Source organism: Nipponia nippon, unplaced genomic scaffold (assembly GCF_047370975.1).
Source record: "Nipponia nippon isolate SJK-2023a ecotype South Korea unplaced genomic scaffold, ASM4737097v1 scaffold_10, whole genome shotgun sequence".
Classification (NCBI taxonomy): domain Eukaryota; kingdom Metazoa; phylum Chordata; class Aves; order Pelecaniformes; family Threskiornithidae; genus Nipponia; species Nipponia nippon.
Window position 1 is genome coordinate 25,628,574 of NW_028262291.1, and position 21,221 is coordinate 25,649,794.

The window sequence follows — 21,221 nt, forward strand, 5'->3', positions numbered from 1 at the left end:
CGAGAGCAGACGGGCGAGCGGCGCCTCGAGGCCGGGAAGGGGCGACGGGACCGAGCGCCAGGCCTCGGCAGGGGCGGCGGCGGGGCCCCCCCGTCCCGGGCCCTGCACCCCCGCCGAGGGGCCGCGGCGGGCGGGGGCGGCGGGGCCGGGCCGACGTCAGGCGGAAGGGGAGCGCCCGGCGGGCAGCGAGTGGGCTCGGCCGCCGTCTGAGCATGCTCCCGCGGGGGCCGCCCGCGCTATATAGCGGCGCCCGGGCGCCGGCGGCGGCGGCAGCGGCGGCGGCGGCTCCGGCGAGAGGCGGCGCGCCGCGTCCTGCGCCCTCCGCGTCTCTGCGCTCCGCTCCGCTCCGCACCGCTCCGCACCGCTCTGCGTCTTTGCGCTCCGATCCGCACCGCTCCGCGTCTCTCCGCTCCGCGTCTCTCCGCACCGCGCTCCGCTCCCTGCTGTACAGCACCGCTCCTCTCCGGACAGCGCCGCCCCGCACCCTGCCGCACTTCTCGGCGCGGTACCGCTCCGCTCCGCGGGCTCCCGTCCCTGCCCGGCCGCGGCTGCCCGCCGGAACCTCGGCGCCCGGCACGGCCGAAGCAGCGCGCCCCGCTCCGCCGGCCCCGGCCCCCGCGGCGGGCGCTCCCGCCGGCGGCAGGATGGCCGCGAAGCCGGCCGAGCTGATGGGCATCTGCTCCAGCTACCAGGCGGTGATGCCCCACTTCGTCTGCGTGGCCGAGGAGTTCCCGCCGCCCGCCCGCCCCGCCAAGGCCCCCAAGGGCAAGCTGCGGCGGCCGCGGCAGTCGCGCTTCAAGACGCAGCCGGTGACTTTCGACGAGATCCAGGAGGTGGAGGAGGAGGGGGTGTCCCCCATGGAGGAGGAGAAGGCCAAGAAGTCCTTCCTGCAGTCGCTGGAGTGCCTGCGGCGGAGCACGCAGAACCTCAGCCTGCAGCGGGACCGCCTCGGCAGCTGCCGCCTCCGCAACAGCCTCGACTCCAGCGACTCGGACTCGGCCCTCTGAGGGCGGCGGGGCCCGGCCCGGCCCGGCCCGGCTCGGCTCGGCTCGGCGGGACCCGGCCCGGCGGCGGCGGCGGCACGGACTGGGCTGCAGGGAGCCGCCCGCCGCCGGCCGAGGAGCGCCCGGGCGGGCAGCCGGGTCGGGATGTTTTCTAAGAAAGCGCTTGTACCTTCGTTTCTATTTGATTGTATGAAACTCTCCGTTTAAAAGACAAAAAAAAAATCTTTTCTATTCGTTAGAAGAAATGAGCTGTTTTAGATGCATTGAGCTGCTGGACTTCATATTTATTTTTGCATTTAAACTGTTGACTGCATTAATTTAATATGTTTCTACCTGAATGTCTGTTATTATTTCCATAAAAGAGTAATAAAATCTGATATATTTGCACAGTACATGTCGGACTGTCCTCATTTCGGGGGTCTAACTGTCCTCTTCCAGCTTCCTTTGCCCCTTTGAAGGCAAAAGGGATTTAAAGGCTGTCGACAGCTGATGCAGAAGCAGTAACGCTTGGGGATGCTGCTCGGAGAGATTTTGCAGTACGTACCCTTGGGTGCACACTAATGAAACGAGAGCTAAGGTAGACTGATTTTAGATGACTGTTTGCTTGTTTGAGATCTTCGTGTTAACCTGAATTTATGTTTAAGAAGCGTTTATAACTGGTTGTGTCTGGGAACATTAATGCGACTGGGCGAGCCTAGTGCATTCACAGACGTGCATACATACTGTCTGTTCTCATCCAAGTTGTTTCTGTCTCTCCTCCCCTTCCCTTCTGACCTGTAGATTGTTCAGTGCTGCAGAGATGTTTGGTAGTTGGATATAATGCAGTTTAATTTACTAGAGCAAGTGGTACTATGTGGACGTGCTTTTCCTGGAGTTGAAAAGCAAGGGTATTTTGATGTGGTATAGGAGTGAAGTTATGTGGGGCTTCTCTGTGTGTGCAGGCATGGGTAAGACTTTCTCTGTCCACGGTGTATGTGCCAAGGAGCACCTGAAGCTCCCTACAGAAGGAAGAGCAAATTCCTGGACTGGGCATCGTTTCCCTGTATTTTCTCCATTCTCTTAAATACTCCAGTGCTAATAGTGTAATCCCATGGGAGCATCTTCCTTCACGGCGAGCCTCAGGCAGTTGAAACTTCCCAATTAGGTATTAGCAGGATAAGGAGCTGTAGCCTCTAACTAACATTTCTGTGGTAAGATTTTCTGGGGAGTTACAGCTTTTCTTATGTCCTGGCTTGAGGTGCGATCATAAACGGATAAACAGCATGCTGCGAGCTTGTCAGGGGAGGAAAGGGCTGGGGCAAAGGAAAAATATGAACATGATGCAGATGGAGAAGAGGGTGCATAGTTAGAGCTGGCAGCCACGGGCTTGCGCCCGCTGGGCACTGAGCTGCAGCAGCGGACCTGCGTGAGGAGCCTGGTGGTGGCTCTGGGCACAACTGAAGCCTGTCTCTCTCTAGCTTAAAGCTCAGGAAAATCAAGAAGGGGGGGCTTGATTTTGGACAGGTCCTTCCTCAACTTTCCTAAGTACAAGAAGAGTTTTAAAAATCCCTTGCAGTAGGAGAGCCAGCTGACCTCCAGCACCAGGGGAGGGTCGTGCCTGCAATTCACCAGGTAAGGAAACAGGTCCGGGCTTTGACCTGACCTCCCTGTAAAAAAGCATTTAAGCCGCCCCACCTGTTCCCGGGCATGCAGTCTGTGACACAGCTTGTCTCCCTTTGCCATTAGACCCTGATGGCCGCTTTCTGTGTAGGCGCAGTACGTGCACATCATCTACGTACAAGGCAAAGCAACTTGACCTCCAGAACACCTTTCAGCCAGGCAAACTGGACTTGGTAAGAAATAATCAGTTCCTAGCAGCTGGGCTACTTTTCCTGAACAAATTCCTAATGCTGTTACAAATCTGGGAGTTCTGAGCTTGTGCAAGGGTTCGAAACATCTAGGGGAACTCTATAGCCATGTGCCTAAATGTTGCATAATGTCACAGAGGGCTAATGAGCTCCACAGGATTCCCAGAGGTTGTACAGCCTCCTCCCCATACTGCAGCCTTCAGGCTGCTTCTCAGTATTGCTTTGCTTTCAGCTCTGCTACAAATCCCCGTGATGCACGAAGCGTGTGGTAGCTTCAAGAGGCTGGGAGCGCACGATCCTCTTCCCTGCTCATCGTTTCTGTTTAGCAGCTGGGATTAATAGCAGGCCATTTACCGTCGCCCTTCCCACCCCTGCTTTAGCGGGCAGCTGCGCTGCCATCGCGCAGGAGGCACGGGAGGCTGTGCCGCGCCAGCCAGCAGCAGAACATCGGGTACCCGCTTCCTGGAAGGGGGAGAATAGCCGTATTCCCTTTTCTGTTTCAAGAGGCAAATGTGGATGTTAATGCAGAGAACAAAGAGGATCTGAGAATCTGTTGTAGCATAATATTTGAGAAAAAGCCATGTTCCAGTGGTTAGGCCGAATAAGTAAGTTTCTCTTCAACTGCTCCTTGTTAACATTTTTCTGTTCCATCTCAAAGTGAATAACATGGGAGATGCCAGTGCTAAAGATAGGCTAGCGTTTATCTTCCAAACAGTTATGATTGAGGCAAAAGGGTGAAAAGCCAGGGTGTTTTAGCTCTGTCCCAGAGAGGCCCTCCTGAATGCAGCTGGAAAAATAAACCTCCCTTCCACTCTTCCTGTGCTGCTAATTTTGAAGGTTTCTCTTGCAATGGTTTTTAGCATCATGGATATCTGTCCTGTAAGGATTGCAGGAAGACCTATTAAATTAATTTTACTGAGGGTAATGACTATATCAAAGGGTTTTGAGTCTGTCACCCACTACCCAGCTTTGAGATGTGGGTTGTACATTTCCCTTCCGCAATTCACAGCTTAAAAGCATCCAGCAGCTGCCACTTACGGTGGTACTCAGGATGGCAGCGAGTAGGCATGAGCGTCCTGCGTCTGCACGGGAAGGAGCTGGGAGCCAAACGCTCACGGCGCAGCAGGAGGGGTCTCAGGGTGGAGGGGAGACTGAGCACCCCAGGGGTGCCTTCAGCCCTATTTCTCCAAATCACAGGAAATCACAGAGCAGAATTTGTCTTTAATAGGACCTGTGTTTATTCTCGTATTGCTTCATGTGTAAATCATCCTGTCCTCTGCGGTGAGAGGAGTGCCTGGTGGGTGAGTAAAATCTTGAACTTGAAAGCAATTTTTTTTATTCTCTTCCTGTTTTGTGTCCAGTCCCCTTCAAGCTTGTCAGCATTTGTCCCCTGTGCTCGTGTTGAAATGCTGCGTTAGTGTAAAGCTACATGTGCTGGTGTGGTGAATCTGTACCTCCGCGCCTTATGTTGGCCTGACAAGCATAGAGGAGATCTGAATGATGCAGTATCGTTGCTCTCCTGACATCAGGGAAAAAAAAATCCTTTCTGTACATCTTGTGGACAAGTTTTTTCTGCTTTTTTTCCAAAACACTTTAGTTAAACTTGACTCAGTAATTCATGGAGGATTTCTGGTTGCAATTTCGTGCAAGGGGCTGAGGACAGTCTCCTCTCCTAGCTGTGTGTGCACTGTTTCTGCTGTGGGATGACTTCTCTCATCTCTGGGTTTCCAGTGACTCACTGGGGATGCTTCAGAGTGGAGCTGCTATCAGGAACGAATACGAGAAGGTGCTTGTAATTCCTGCAGGTTTCTGGGCTGGGATCTGGAGTATGCATTTGCTTTACGAGCTGGTTAATGATGACACGACTCCTGACCCTTACCAGTGCTGTGGGCCTGATCCTGCAGGACCGTGGTGGACAGGCTGCGGGGCACTGCCCTGGGCAAGAAACACCACGTGACTGTTGATCTCTAACCTCCAAAGGAACAGTGGAGCTGTGGGATAAAGCACAAACCAAGGCATCTATTTAATTGTCAGGCTGACAGTAAACAAATTGCTGTGTAACAGGGGCCGACAGACGAGCTCTAGGAAATCTGGTTGCTGTGGTTTTTCAAACGTTAGCAGTGCCGGCGGTTTGCTGGCCGCCCTCCGGGGGGTTGTAGCTCCCTGGCAGCGGCAGCAGAGCACAGTGTGTGCATGGACTGCAGCCCCCGCGGCCCTTGGTCTTAGGTGTGGGCTACTGAAGCCACCACTGGCGAGGAGATCAGCACGGTTCTCCAGGTTGCATCTAGCCTCGTTTGAATCTCAGCTCCTGTGGCATGGCTCAGCCCGAGCTGTCTTTTGTGCGTGTGCAAGATGCACACGGGGCTTGCATTTCTGTGGGGGGAAGAAAATACCTCAGGGAGGTGCAGATGGCCTGAGATCCCTGAGCAGAGCTCAGGCTGCCTGTGCAGTGATGCACCGGTGCCCTGAATTTGCGGTTTAGCTTCTCACAGCCATCTTAAATAGACCGTGCAAGCTGCGCGCAGTACTTCAGCAAGCCTGGCTCCAAATTTTAGGGGTATTTTTTAAGCTGTAAAGATGCAAGATTACATCCTGAGTAGAAAATAATCAGGTGTCCAGTAATAACACATGCAAGGGCAGCTCACCTTCTCCTGAAGTAGGAGGCCATTGCACAGTACGGGGAGGTGGCCAGCTCCAACCCTGCAAGCTTCATCAAGAAGTAGTATATGGTCTTTCACTTCCAACTGAGCAGCACCTGAACTCAGGTGGCTGAACTTGGAGGAATTAATTAATTGTGGGAATGAATTAATTCCCAAACAGCATCTCATCACACATACACGCATGTGTGTCCCTGGGCCTGGTCTGTCTAGTCTAGAATGAGTGCTGCTAACGGAGCAGCCCAGCTCTTGACTGTAGAGCAAAGCACCTCCAGATATTTAAGCGACAGGGCAATTAGTTTAACTGGTGCCAGGGGAGAAGGAAATACTTCCTGCATAACCACTAACTGCAGTGTCAGGCGTGTGACTGTTTCTTGTGCCAGAGCATCAGCTTTAAGGCTATTAAATGTGTGAACTTGGTAATTATGCACTTATGACTACTGTGTTAGCAAATGACATGGTATGTTATAAATAGTGTTAGGGTCAGATCCTGATTTTGGCTGCACTGGTGTCAGACTGGCTTTGGTCCAGTTGTACTCTGGAGTTGATCTGGATTTGCCCCTTGAGAATTCATGCTATTCGCTGATGTTCCTGAGCACGTTTCTGGACTGGCTTGAACTGTCCAGGCCATTGCTCCCCTGCTCCGTCACGCCCAGGACACTCTGAGGCTTCACACAACCTTACAGAAACGTAACCATCGTTGTGCTTTGGGAGCAGTGTGGGTGACGTGCACCCATCTGTTCCCCGCTCCCAGATGGAGCGGGAGCTGGCAGCAGCGATGGGGAGAGGCTGGGGGAGCTGGGGCGAGAGGGGAGGGGGCTTTCCTTTGAGTCCTCCTTGAGTCCATACTGATATGAAACTGCAGCAGACTTTCTTTGAAACCAAACTGAGGTTTGCCTGGGTCCGATTTCAAACAAAACAAGATCTACCATGATAATTTACGACTCTGTCTCGAACAGAGATCCTTTGTTTGGAAATATTTGCATTGAAGTGGTTGAAGTTATTTATTAGGAACTGGTGAAAGGGAAGTTTTCTTCCTTGGCTTGATTTAAGACCCTGTTGTTGTGGAAGATTTTTTTTTTCCCCAGTGAAGAAAATGGCCTTTCTTGGGCAGGAGGGAAGGGGACTGGCGAGAAGGGAGAGAGGGAAGGAGAGAACACAGCTCGCTTGTGAAACGGCTCTTGGCTAATACAAAACCATGTGAACGATGTTTATGTGCTTGTTACTTTTAATCTCGGGTTCTGGCAAGTCAGTGTTTTCCCTTTGAGAAGTATTTGGAGGTCCTGACCGTGAACATTAAAGATCCATTTTGGTCTCTTTTCACAACAACCTCTACTGTCTGAGGGAGCCTGCACTCCACTGACTTGAATCTTTCAGGGGAAATTCAGCGAGGTAACACGGTTTTTCCACTGTTCCTTAAGTAAAAGCAAACAGAAATAAAGCAGCATCAGAAACATAGGTTATCGCTCGTGATTACTGTTAAAACATTTGCTGTTAAGCCGAGTTGGATGCATTTCAACCGTATGGCAGCAGTGCATATGCGGCTGGCGTTTATCAGCTGGGAACGCATGCAGCGGGGTTTCACGGAGGCATGGCTGCGGTAGCATGGTGACCTGCAGAGCTCCAAGGTACTCCGTGCTTTGGAGGCAGGCCGGACTGTTGGCTTTTGAAGGGGTGGAAAGATGCAGAAGCACCAAAACCTGGAAGGACACCGCTCTGTCACTTTGCAGAGAGGCAGCTAAAGCAGAGTTATCTGGGAATGGAGCTGCTGGAGCAGAACCAAATGGTGCGGGGAGAAGGGAGAGGCAGGAAGGAAAGAAAGAAAGAAGACAAAAATACCCAACCTCAGAGCGAAATTGGATGTGGCCCGCCTGCCTAAGAAGGCAAACAAGAGAGCCTGTTTTTAATCAGCTTCCATTAGTAGCACCCCTGAGTTTACCCTTGGAATCCAACAAAATGAAATGAAGTTTTGCCTGCTTTTTCTATTTCTGAAGCATATTGACATTTTTATGTGACATTTTTGTTTGTTTCCCAAAATAAATGTGAGAGTTATCAACCAACTTCTCCTTTTCCCAGAACATCAACCCAAAATAACCAATTCACTAGCTTTAGGAGTTTAGTTATTAATTTTATGACTATGTCTACGTGTGTGTTTACTCCTGGATAAAGTGTCCCTATGTGTTTTTACCATACAGATGAAGCAAGCAAGCAGGCAGAGCAAGGGAGGTGGCAGGATCCCTGAGATTTCTGCTTAGCTTTAGACACGAAGGTGCTCCAGGGCTCAGAACAGGGGTGCTGGCAGTTGGGGCTCCTGGGGTTTACTGCTTGTTCGGGGACAGAAAATGGGTCTCGTGCTCACAGGGAGAGATGGAGAATTAGGGGAGAGAGTGCTGTTCCCGATCCTCCTGTTGGTGCACTGTGTGGCCTTGAGCAAGCTGCTTCTCTCAGGACCTCAGTTTCCCTGTAGGAGACTGGGAATTGATGAGGCTTGATTTGTTAATCCCTGCAGATGGAGGTCTGTTGCTTTGCAGCCACCGGAGCTGTGTTTAGTTGGTGAATGGAGAGGATTTGGATTTATTCAGAGGACAAATGCACAGCAATGTGATGTTGTGGTTTATAAAACTCACAGCTGCATGGTGAGATCACCTGTGCCAAAGAAGGAGGCTTTGCTTTGCCAGAGAGCCCCGCGCAGCGCCCGAGCCCTGCTGGTACAGACTCCCCATGTCACCCATCGGAGGCTGCGTGCAGCCTCTGGCTGACCAGAGGCACCTGCCCTTTGGGGACACACACACACTTTCTGCTGCTCAGCAGATACTTTTGGGAACTGGGCAGAAAAAAGTGTCCTGCTACTTGCTGGTGAGCTGTGCTAGGATTTCAGGCTGAGAAAGCTGATGAATGGTATTTACATATTACCAGGCTTGCATGTGGCCTTCTCAGGTGTCCCATCCCTTTGCTTGGGGACCTGAGCCTGGTGGCCCTCCTCCTGCTATGCAGGGATCCCATGGTGGTTCTACATTAGGAGAGGGCTTATTTGGTCAGCATGAATGTGAGTCTGGATCAGGGAGGAAGGAGGGCTTCATGTGAGCATCTGAGAGAAGCGGGTAGCACCATGTCTGAGCCAAAACGTGCTCGCTTCAGGAGCTTAGTGGAAAGGAGCTGACCAGAAGGACATCCAAGGAACGTGGTGGCTGAGTAGGTCAACCAGGAGAGGAGTAATGCTTTATGTGAAAGAAAACCTGAGCTAAACAACATAGCTAAGTAAACAGTGCCAGCGAGCACCATCGAGTCCTTGCAGATGGAGATTCATGCCTCCTCAGGACCAATATATGACTAGGATGGCGATATGGAGCACCCAGAGGGGAGGCTGCAATGGAAGAGCTATTCTGTGTACAAAGGTAGCCGATAAAGCAATAATGAGAAATTTCACCTAACCTCATACAGATCGGATAAATGGGCATGATGGTCATGCTACGTTTTGGTACTATAAGCAGTGCTTCCTAGAGCAACAAGGCTGAGCACCTACAAGCCTCGAGGAGCTCTTGATTTAGCTCAAGCAGTATACAGATGCAATGAGGAGGCACTTTGCAATAGCCATAATGAAGCAGTCAAATTTCATGGCTCTGTAGGGTGAGACTTCCTCCCTCCATCCTCTACAGTAAAGCCTTAGCGTCAAGGATGAAAATTAAAAGAAGTCAAAAGGGTAAAAAAGGCTTGCAGATATCTAGGCTCTGGATATGAGGAGTCCATGATAAATTTAACTACCAGAAAGACTTTTCAAAAAGAATAAAAATAGCTAGCATAGTTAAATAGTAGATTAAAGAATATTATTAGAAGTAAAAAGATATCCTGCAAAAACCATAAGTCATGTCCAAAGGGGAAAAACAGAAAGGATCATAAATGCTAGGATGTTAAATGTGAAATCATAATAAGACATGCTTAAAAAAAGATTTGAAGAATGGCTTGTAAAAGGCTAGAAGCTTCTGCTATAAACTTTTGCAAACATATTGAAAGAAGGAAACTCGCTAGAAAGTCTTTGGCCCTCTGGCTGAACGGAGACTAAAATGAACACTCAAGGAGGATAACGCAATATCAGAAAAGCTAAGTCTAATCCCTGCAACATTGTAAACTACATATACTTGAATATATTTAATACAAAGTACTTTAAAGCAGCAGTTATTGATGGTGAAAGAGATGCTGGAGTCATTGGGGATAGTCTTAAGTCAACTTGCTACTCAGTCATGATTAAGTCATAAGAATGTTGACAATGACTAGGAAAGAAATCAAGAGCAAAACAACAATCCTAATCTGGCAACTGTCTAAAATGACCGTGCTCTGGTATCTTGAATATTTGGTTTAGGTCTAGGTATTTTAAAAAAAAATAATTTGAAAAAGGTATCTATATTTCCTGCTGTTGAACGGAAATTTAATAGAGCAGGACCTTTCGGTTTGAAAAAAAAAAAGGAAGATAGGAGGGAGATGTAGGAATTAAGGAGTAGTTTACAGAGATCAATGAGGAACTTCTTAATTATTTCTGGCAATACAAGAGCTGGAGCAGCATATAAGTTATTGGACAGCAGGGTTAGGACAAACGAAAGGAAATACTTTTCTTGCACAATGAATAACAGGATCACACAATTCACTGTCAAAGGATGTTGTGGATGCCAAAAGGATTAGCCCGCTCAAAGAGCAATTAGGCAAATTCCTAGGAGAAGGGTTTATGCAGAGCTAGTAACGATCACACGGGGACGGGGGACGAGGCTTCCCAAACCATCGGTGGCCAGAAGCTGGGCGGGTGCTCCCAGGCGGTGTACCCGTGCTTCCCTGCAGCCTGTGCACGTGGCTGCGGTTGCAGCTGGGACGAGGGACCTTTATCTGACCGGCAGCAGCCCCTGGACGCCCCTGGGCTGCCACCCAGCTGTGCTGGCTGCCTGCGCTGCTCGGGGGCAAAGTCCAGCCAGCCGGTCTGTCCCGGGTGCGACGCCGCAGCTGCCGGTCCAGCCAGCGCAAGGGCAGGTCAGAGGTGCCGATCCCCTGCCAACGCTCCCCATGCAGTGGGCAGCTCTCGGCCGGGGGCAGTCCTCATGGCTGTGGTGGAGCAACAGCCCCTTCCCCACGTAGCATCAGGTCTCCGGTGGGAAGCGAGGGCTGGCATGGTCCCTCCAAGAATGTTATTGATATCTGCCTTGGAGGGGTGTGTTCAGGGCTGTGGTGTTTGCTGCGCAAATGTTGTGTTAAGCCCAAGATTGGGGGAAATTTTTGGTAGGAGCCAGGCAGGACCCCCCCGAGGCTTGTTGCACTGAGCCGCCCAGCTGGCCGGGCACTGCAGGCGGGTGGGCTGAGGCGAGAGGCTGAGCGTCCCCGTGCAGCCCCTCTCTGCCCCACAGCGATGCCATGCCCGGTGCTGCGGTGCATGCGTCTGTGTGTGTGTGTGTGCGTGTGTGCTTTTAGTTTGGTTGCTTTCAAGCAATTGGAAATTCAGCTTTATAAGCAGAAAGCAAAGATTTCTGTGCTTGTCCTCCCATGTCCGTGTCCCTTTACATGTTCTTTATCTCCTACCCTGTGATTAATTCCTGCGTAGGGACTTGGAGGCTGATCTTAAAGTGAGCATCAGCACCACCTCCAGAACATATCTAAATAAAGCAGAAGTCGAGTGCCAGCATATGGTTCCTTTCCGAATGCCATGTTGGTCCTGCTAGAGAAAATGGTTATTTTTATAGGCTGTAGGGTTAACATTCCAGGAGACATGATTAGAAAAATAAAATAAATGTCCAAATAAAAAGAATTGGGCCTCATTTTGCAATGACTAAGTAACTCCACTCAATAAATGGAATTATACTGAGCAAGAAATAAATCACCCCAGAATTTGGCTCAGGGTTCATTGCTGGAGCCCAGACAATAATAACAGGTAGACTGGGATTTTATGTGAAAAGCCGGGATTGTGCTTTTCCCTGCTGTTACCAAATGTGCAGTGCCTATTTTTATCGAGTACGTTCCTAGCTCACGTACAATGGGCTGAAAGCTCTGACACCGTGTCACCTGCTTCCTACACAAACGCACTCATACACGTGTGCAAGGTCTTGGCTGATCCTCATAGCTTGGTTAGACCTGTTTCCTGCTGCTTATCTGCCGGGCTTGGACGAGGCCAGTGAAACTCTGGAGAGGGTCCCGGTGTTGCTGAGGATATTGGACCCTCCCTTCCAAGCCCCTTGCGTGCTCGGCTCCCCCAGGAGACCTGTGCCTGCGGTTTCCTTGGGCTTTAGCAGAGACCCACGGCCTCAGAGGAGCAGGACAGGTCATCGCCCTCCCTGGGTGAGCTGGACTGTCTGAGCGGGAGGCAGACTGAAGAGGAAGGCTGCCACCGTCGCAGGGGTCCCTGGCGCACCGAGGGCAGAGGCAGGGGCAGGGGCAGGATTCCCTACAGAAACCACTGGGGCCGGGCGGTCTTGCTGGCTTTCAGCCTGCAGCTGTTCCTGCAAGATCTGTTTGCACTCCTCTGACAGGGCCTTCAGGCTTTTTTATTTTTAAATCCTGTTCAGATTTAAAAAAAAAAACCACAAATGCTGTTAAAGCAAGGAAGTGTCAGGTCTCCCTTGTCCATCCACTGGCTCTTGGGAGCCCTCCGGATCCTGCCCATCCTTAAGGCTTCTGGGGCCTGAAGCCTGCAACATGCTGCCATGTCCTCTGTGAACATCTTAAGACTGTGCTGGACCTGAGGGGCATAAGACAAACCCACCAGGTCAGACTGCGGCGAGTTGGCTCCTCTGGGCTTCGCTGGGCTCGCTGCAGACCGGGAGCTACGTGCCAAGCTCCTTCTGGGCTGCTCTGGTTCATTCCCTGCACATCAGCAGGACTGTGTGGAAAAGGAGGGCAGGACGCAGGAACTTTGGGGACTATTTTCTTGCACCTCCTGCAGTCATGTCCCTGTGAAACACTAGTTTTGTATCGTTAAAGGAGTATATTCTGTCCAGCCCACAGAAAGTTACCTCTTTCGGCCATGTTCCTCAAAATATAAATAGGGTTGACATAATGTTTAGCTCGGCCTTCCTCAAGTACATTTTGTTTTGTGAAGCTCTGGTTTGTTAGTGTTCCCAGCTCAATAAAAGCTGCCCGGAGTAAGCAGCACTGAGCCCCTCTTCCCACTGCCGCACGCTCCATCCATCACACAATGTTCTGCTCTTTCTTGCCACCATCCCGAAGCAAACAAACTTCACGGAAAGCCGTAACTCTACTTAATGTTTGCGCTGCCTGCCTGCTGCTCCCCAGTCTTCCCTGCGCTCGCAACTCTGATTTACAGCCCAGCGACTGCTTGTCTCTCTAACCTCAGCAGATTCACATTTTCCATTTTGCTATCTCTCTCGCCGCCTGATGCGCGCTCAAGTGGGACAGCACGTCAGACTCGGCCTCCTTAGCAGCTTGTAAAGGACATCATGGTTCTCAAAGCAAATGTTATTTTTACCCTCTCCCTCTGCTAGTTGGTAGCACTGATCTGAAAGCAGCTCTCACAGCTGTGTCCCGGCCACCACACGCTTCGGCCAACAGCTTCCATCGTACCTAACGAGGCGGGAGCATCACGTAGGCTGCCTGGGTGAGGGATGCCTGCACCCCGGAGCGGGGACAGGCTTCTCTCCCCGTCTCCAGCCTCGTTTCACAGTTCCCCAGACACAGCCCCAGCCAGAATCAGGCCTTCCACGTGCTTCACTTTGTGCGTGCCTGTGAAAACCTCTGCGTTGTGCTGGATTCATTATGGAGATCTCTCCTTGTATCTCCGAGTGCCACAGCACATAGAAGAATTAACTGAAGTTATTAATAAGTAAATATTTCCTGTCAAAATATTGTGGGTTTTTTTTTTTTGGCCAGGAAATTGTGTGTTTATTTTTTCCGCTGTGTTGATTTTTCTTTGCCCAGCTTAAATACTTGCTTTTGATTAAAACTGGAAAAATTTGATTTTGCCTCTGCTGCAGCGATGCCTCGTGGGAGGCGCAGCTCGGCAGCCTGACACTGCCCTTCTCTGGGCTGGGGTGGGTGAGGGCGTCTCCCTCCTCGCCCTGGGGCTGTGCCAGCCCCGTGAGGCGGCGCTGGCAGGGAGGGTGGCGGACCATTTTGGGGGGACTCAGGCAGCAGGGCAGCGGGAGATGCCCAGGCAACAACTAAAGTCAAATTTTCAAAATGCTCTGCTTTTGTTTCTTTCACCAGAGAGATGGCCATTTTTGGGAGGGGATTGCTTTTGCCTCTTTTTCTGTCTAACTCTAAGAGCTGCCATTGATTTCAGGCCCAGCAACCAGAGCCGGGCGCGAAGGCAGAGGGCTGGAAGAAAATGCATGCTGCCGCACATCAGCAGAGGCAGCGGACTGAGGTAACCTTTTCAACTGCTCCTGTAAAAATTGGTCAAGCGCCTCTGTCAGAGTCTTCAGACTTTAAAAAACATTGTTAAGACTTTTTATTTAATGGTGCTGTAATAGGGAAGTGTTAGGGCTCCCTTGTTGTTGGCAAAAGGCAGGAGGACCTGACTTCTTGGGGGAGGCCGTCTGCGAGCACGGGAGCGGCCCGCAGCGCAGGCACAGGCAGTCGCCTGTCCTGAGGGTGCACGTTGCTCACTGACGGGCTGTGGGGCCACGTCTCTGGTTAAAGTCTTCCAGTGCAGACACCTAAGCCCAGTGTGCCTCAGCCCTGCCTCCCTTTGGGGATGCTTTAACCTGACTAAAACTCAGGAAGAGCTCTGACCTTTTTGTGTTGCTCATCTAGCATGGTTAATCCAGTCCCAGCCCCAGCTGCTCTCAGTGCGTTACAGCTCCTTGGAGATCCTCCAGCCACCTGCAAACACGCCCAAACACCCACACAAACATACAACTTGCAGAACACGGGATACAACCTGCCCGTGGTTACACCAAGTGCTCTCGTTTTATCCACGATTTACAGATGCGTCCGCTAAACACAAACCCAGCACATCACGTGCACCTCCTGTTCGAGTGCGCCGAACACAAACCCACAGCTTTGTTTACCCTGGCACTATGTCTGTATACCGAATGCAAAATGCATCCTCATGGCATAGGGTTTGTCTTTCAAAGAATACAACTGTCCTATGTGTGCAGTAAAAGACAAGCTGGACAAGTAGCTCCATCAGAGAACTTGCAGAGGCCGAGAGCTGCCTCCAGCCCAGCTTTGCTGCTGGGTGGCTGTGCTGCTGGAGCTGATTCAGCTGGCCCCCGCCACAGCGAGAGCTGCCAGCTGAACACAAAGACTCCTTGTAGTCTGGGGCTGCTGTGGCCAGACCGAACTGCGGAGAAAACTGTTGCGTCAATATTTACCCGAACCACACGCACAGCTCCGCATGCCGTCCAGAAACGCGTGCGCTTAGCATATGCCCTGCACACAGATTTCCATGTGTTTGTGTACGTAAATCCATAAGAGCACACGTGCCCTATGCAGCACCCATAAAGCCATGTGCAAGCTCCGACATGCCTCGCGCACCTGTGTGCCCGCACTATACATCACATTGGAAACCTCTCTATGCGGAGGAAACTACAGTCTCTGGCACTGGCTGAAACGCAGGAGCGGGTAAGGCGCCTAGGGATGGTCAGTGTATAGAAGGCAGACCTTAAGCTGAAATGCCACCAGGATTTTAGAGGTGGGACTTTATGACACTTTGGTGGCTAACAAGTGTGTGGAAAATAGCCTCTGGTTTCTCGGTATCTGCATACTGTATATGCATCCACTAGTAAGTGACAATTAGCATAGGATATTAGCTGGCCAGCAGCAGTGAAGTGACAACCAGAGGGAAATGGTGGTTGCCACTCTCGGCAGTGGCACTTCTGACAAGTCAAAACCAGCCCTTGGCTTGCTGAGAAGGGGCCTATGAATAATACACAATGCAAGCGCTTGTCCTTAAAACCGAAAGCCATAAAAAGAGCAGAAATAGCCCTCAAATTACGACTGCTTGTTCTTGGATCGCGCTCACTGTGTTTCAGCTGCAGTCTCACAAGGACTTAACCTAAGGCTTTGGTTTAATATCTCTCCAGGCTGGGAGAGAAGGGAGTTTCTGGGGTCTCCTCTTCCCCCAGGAATTTGCAGTGACCATGTAATAAACTGAGGGATTCAAGTGGGTTTTGCTGAGGCACAGCATCCCGAGCGGGCTGGGCTCCTGCTGGCTCAGCTGCTACCATGGTTATGCCCAACGAGGCTGAGGCAGGAGGTTAGGGCTCCTCTTCGCTCACAGCATGCCTGTGAGCCAAGGTTTCACCCAGGCTTCTCATACCTCACCTACGTGCTGGAGCAGGGGAACAAGAAGTGAGTCCAGGACAAGGCTGAGTGTGCAGGGGCTGTCAGTAGCCCTCCCAATTCTTGGAGGAATTGGAGGAATTGGAGCCCTCCCAATCCTCCCAATCCTTGGAGGAAAATTGGAGGTATGAGTAAATGCATTTAAGGCTCTTGAGCTGGAAAATAAAGAACAGGAACCTCAAATGTGTTGTTCTTAGCATAATCACCCAGGTACCACTCTGCTCCTCTCCCGCGAAACAAAATCAGAGCAGCATTACCGTATGGTATTTTGGGGTACTGACTGCTGGTGCTCAAATATTTAAGGTTGGAAGGACCAGGTGAGGTAAGTGCTATTTATTCCCAAAAAACCTGAGCATTTTGAGAAGGATTCTTGCTGGAGGCAACATGAAGGTATCAGAGCTGTCTTTTCCTTTGTGTCTCCCATCAGGAAGGCTAAGTGAAGCAGAAAAAATAGTGTAAGATTAGAGGAAAACAGGGGTGAATGTTACAAAGACTTGGACACTGTGGGAGTCTTTGTTGACACTTGATACCCAGCAATGCTAAGCCTGTGACAAGCTGTGGAAGCTGGTACCGCTCTGGGTCCTAGGGAAGCCACAGGTGACACTGTGAAAAAAGATGATGCCTGATAGCATCAGGCCGTGGAAGAACTACGAAGGACAGGTTGGGCCCTGGGAGTCTTGCTGTGCAGGTGGGCAGCATGGTAATGCACATGAAAAAGTGTCCTCTGTTAATCTGTTTCGCCCTCGGTCATACCACTGAGCCTGCTTCAAGGCCCCTTTTGTGCTCCCCATGCAGGGCCATATCTGAGCTGAGGTCAGGCTTCCTTTGCAGTTAGCTGTCCTGGGACAAGGAGACAGCAAATAAAATCCAAAAGATAGATGGTGCCTGTTAATCCTTTCTGTGTGTCCCAGCGATCTGGCTTTGTTGTTTAATGGCCGGCAGCTCTCCCTCTGTGCAATGTTCCCTGGAGACCAAATGCATAAACCCTCAGCTCCTCACATATCAGGTTCCAGCAGACAGGGATCCAAAAAGGCTTTTAGAAGAGGGATTTCTGCTTGCTCGCTGATTATCGATCAGTGCAAAGAACAAAATGCTCTTCATGCAGTGGGAATGCACATATCTTTGTATCTTTAGCAATAAAACCAAATACTGGCTTCTGAAGTGCAAAGTACAGGTGGGGCAGTGCATGGCGGACCTAAGGCTGCTGCTTCTCACTTGCTTCTGAGTTCTGCTTTTAACAAGGCGTTCAGCAGAGAGGATTTTGTGATGAGATGAGTGACGTGGTTAGTGTTTTTTTCTTGCTTCTGCCAGAGTCTCTGTGTGAGTGGGAAGCACAGCTCGCCCTCTGTGCCTGCACGCTTCCTTTCCCAAGAGCCTTGTGCCTGACCGTAGCAATGTGCACACTTGATGCACCTCGGTGTCCTGTCTGCAGGGCATGAAGCTGGGGGAGCAGGCTGGGGCTGGATGTAATTCTTCTTCCACGAGTCTGATCCAGGGCTTTCCTCCCGGGTAGGAAGCCATTCGTGGGAAACAGCTCCCAGGAGGTGCTGATATTTAGCGAGGAAGCAATGTGGTTTGAAGCATGTCGCACTCTCCATGGAGGACCAGCTTGCAGCAGAACAACTTTGCTCTGAACTGGTGTGACAGGGGGTCCAAGCCCAGACACGATGGATCTATCCATGGACCAGTACAACCTTCAGGTAAGAAAGTCATCTGGATCAGTAGACCTTGCCTGTATTACCAACAAAGGGGATTGCACTGTGCATTAGGGATGTATTCTGTCTTATCCTGGCAAGCTCCCCTACACATGAACATGTGGTACATGAGGGTGCAGAAGCTGTGTGCGCAGCTGTGCAGAGTGGCAGAAGCTTTCAAAATGGCCCTGGAGCCTCCACAGACCTCTTGGGGCTACTGTGGCCAAAGGAGAGTGGCTCTTGCTTCCCCTGGACCGACTGGCAGGGCTGTGCTGGAGCCGCACTGCGGGTGCGGGACACTCCAGCCTGCTCAGCTCTGGGCAGGTTTATTATTTAGGGCATAGCCTCAGAAAACAGGATCCCAGAACCAGCTGGGTCCAGAAGCTGTTATTTAGTAATTTAATTCATCATTTACAGAGCTATATTAATTCTATTTATGTATTTGTTTTTTTAATACATTTTCCTTTTTGTTTTATTTATGCATTTTATATTCAGGTATCTGCTTAGTACAGGCAATGGAGTTAGTCATGTCAATACCAGCTATTGAATCTGTTGTACTGCCAGAGCTCAGAGGGCAAAGCTAAGGCTGAACATCCACCCCAAAGTCAGCACTTCCTAGTCCTGAAGGCCTAAAGCCAAAACAGGGCCCACCATGTCTTTAGGAATCTGTACCTAACATTTAAGTGTCACAATCACTCCAGCTTAAACCTATAGATGCTCAGCTATTCATGGCAATCAAGTTTCTGGTTGTCTGCCCAGCAGTGCTGTCTGAAGTCTGAGAGAGGACTGGCCTGAACCCATAACTGTCCTCAGACCAGGTCTCCTAGAAGAGACCTCAGATAAATGTCAACAAACAATGGCATTTGTGTGTGATTTTATCTGCCACTCCAGCGGATAGAGCATTAACCTTTGGAGGGACAGAAATGAAGACTTGTGTTCAGTCTTTACTCTGCCTGATTTGGCTCTGGGAATAAACCTGATTCCCCCACATCCTGGAGGGCAGCGTAGCCAGAAGCGACTGTGAAGCCCCTGGCTGCAGCTCTGTGCCCAGTTTTGTCACCCTAGGCAGAGTCTCAAGCTTCGCTGTCCTGAGGAGAGAGACTTGCTGCTCTTAGCCCAGAGGCTGTCACCTAAGCCCTTCCCCTTGGCCACTCCTGCTAGCTACTTTAGCTGACTTCCAGCTTGCTCTGCTGCTACCTTAACAAGCTAACAACTTCCCTGTCTTGTAAAGTAAGCCCTGGGAACCTAATTCTAGGCTATGCCTGTCCGTGGGTGGGAAGATACCTAGGAGCTCGGCATTGACATGCCACTGGGCTATTTGTGAGTGTAGCTCTGTTTGCTGCTAACTGCAGCCACCCCTTAGCACAGCAGCAGCATGTGGGGAGCTGGTGGTGAAGCAGCACAGTGCACAACTATTTAAGCCTTTCATGGCAGCTCAGAGCATCCCAGAGGAGGGAGATGATTTCAAAACCAGCTCCAGAGCTCACAAGCATCTCAGGAGGTGTTTATGAGGCCGGGTCTGGTCTCGGCCAACGGAGGTCTGTGGTACACACCTTATGGGCAACATGGTATCGAGGAAGGGTACAGGGCTTTGAATAGCTCGGAGATTTGTAATCCTGTTGATTTTTAAAAGCAATTCTTCTGGGGCGTTTAATACCGTGGGCACAGGAAGGGCTCAAGAGGCCTAAGGCAAGAGAGAGGATTACTCTATATACGGGCTCAGCAGAGCGATATCCTGATGTAACAGGATCAGACACCTGGTTCACTTCTGCATAGAGGACGTGGAAGCAATCTGCCCCACTCAGCCTTGCCTGCTCAGCCATGACTCCAGGCTGTGAAAAACATGAATTATGTGCAGAAAAAGTTCTGAGACTAAACAAAGAATGCATTTTGGTTCCTTTTCCTTGTTTCCAGATACAGCTTGTATCCTGTTGGGTACAATTAGGTCAATAGTCTCAAGCACTTTTCTGTACACAGGAGGACTAGAAATGTGTTTTCTTTCCTGAGCAGAAACTGAGAGTCTTGTGCAAAGCCAAAGGCTGGCATTTAAAGATAGTGATAAATGTGTCTTGAGTGATCATGATAAAATCTCAAGCAACAGGAGGTTGGATGAAGTGCCAGAATGGAGTGTGAGTGTTTGGGGACAGTGGGGTGAAAGGAAAGGGTTTGCTTTTGTGCAGCTCAGCTGTTAGCCATGAGCCAGAAGTCTTGCGCTTGGAGTTTGCACCCCTGTTGCAAGGTCTATAGCTTCCACATTTTTGCTGCACAGCACCGTGCCTTCTTTCCCACTCTGCAACTGCTCCCAAGGGACCCCTAAAGATGTCCCAAGTCCTGGCAGAAGTCACCGCTCCAGCTGCAGCCCTGAGCTGGTGTCGCTCCCCTCCTCCCTGTCGTGCACCTTAACATGGGCCCATCTGATGTCCTCGAGAAGAAGGTGCCTGCAGGGCTGTTGAGGTGGGAGCCGTGTGTGCCGTGACTTTGTGCTCTGTGCCAGGGGCTGCTGCCTCTGCCCGTGGAGTGGCTGTGCTTGCTGCCCCTCTGCCCTTGGGAGCCGCTGTTTTGGGGCTGCCTGGCAGCTGCACCCAGCAATTTTGCTCTTTCAGCTTTCCCCTCTCTGCGCGTGTCGCAGGGACGTCTTTGCCCCTATGCTGACATGCTGCCAGTAAGTGCATGTATAGACCTCGCTATATATAAATGAGCAGGGTCAGAGCTCTATTCTTAGCCTATCTCAAAATATTTCCCTTGCTGTGCGTTTCTTGCCGCTGATTTCTAGACCTGTCTCCTTGCTGCAAAAAGCCCTGTGAAGTGAGTGAGGTCTGTCAGCCCCGGGATCAGGCTGGGGGGACTGGGGATAAAACACGGCTATGGGACATCCCCAGCACCAGGCCCTGCCACGACCACAAGCTGAGGTGGGCACTTCTGCTAAAATGTCCCTTTGACATTTCAAGTGAGGAAGTTTCCAGGACAATTTTTAGCATTTAGAGTCAACCACCCTGTAAAATGAAAGCCCAGCAGCTCATCTGTACCGGAACCAGCTGTGGGCACAGGCAGGGATTGCTGGAATGAGTTGGGTGCTGTGGGGCACTTGTCCCACCACCATAAGCCTCTCCTGTGGTACTGGGCAGATATAGTTTTGTCCTCTCTAGGGCTGAGCTTTGCTTTCTATTATAGCCGGTAGGCTGGGGGAGTTCAGGGGAAGAGTAGCTCATTTATCTTGTGCCAGTACATGATGTGTTTGGTGCTGTGCATGGCTCCTGTCATGCCTCAAACATTTTCTGAGAGCCATCACGACAGTAATGATGAAGTGCTGCTTCTGGGCTGCGGACCAGGGGGACTTCAGGGAATTTGCTTTCTGCGTTGGCTTTCCATCTTCCCAAAGCCAGGCTGCCTTTGGAGGCATTTGCAGTACAGCTGGTGTGTCACTGCTGCTGTTTAACCTGGCTGCATGGGGACAGGAGGTGGCTGATGTAAAGCCAGAGAGGGAATATTTTTGTAGAGGGAAACAGATAAGCATAAAAGGGAGGGCTTGGCTGGGGGTGGCACGGGAAAGGGATGGAGGGGACATGTGAGAGGGCAGAGGGAGCGAACCCTGGGGCTGTGACTACTCCTCTTGCAGCAACAACTCTTTCCCCTGGCTGCACGCTCTGCCTGCTGCCACAGCCCCTTTCCCCTGGCTGCCCGGGGCGCCGGTTCGAGGGGCACACCCCCAGCCTGCTCTGGAAAGGCACAGCGGTGCCACACCAT

The 21,221-nt window shown here is 51.1% G+C and overlaps 1 protein-coding gene across 1 annotated transcript; it reads left to right on the forward strand.

Annotated features, from left to right (window-relative positions):
• The first annotated feature begins 274 nt into the window (after positions 1-274).
• CUNH11orf96 (chromosome unknown C11orf96 homolog) lies at positions 275-1,396 on the forward strand. The gene has a single exon (XM_087746770.1). It carries the CDS (start codon positions 645-647, stop codon positions 1,005-1,007), a length of 363 nt encoding a protein of 120 aa, XP_087602896.1. The 5' UTR covers positions 275-644; the 3' UTR covers positions 1,008-1,396.
• The last annotated feature ends 19,825 nt before the right edge of the window (positions 1,397-21,221 follow it).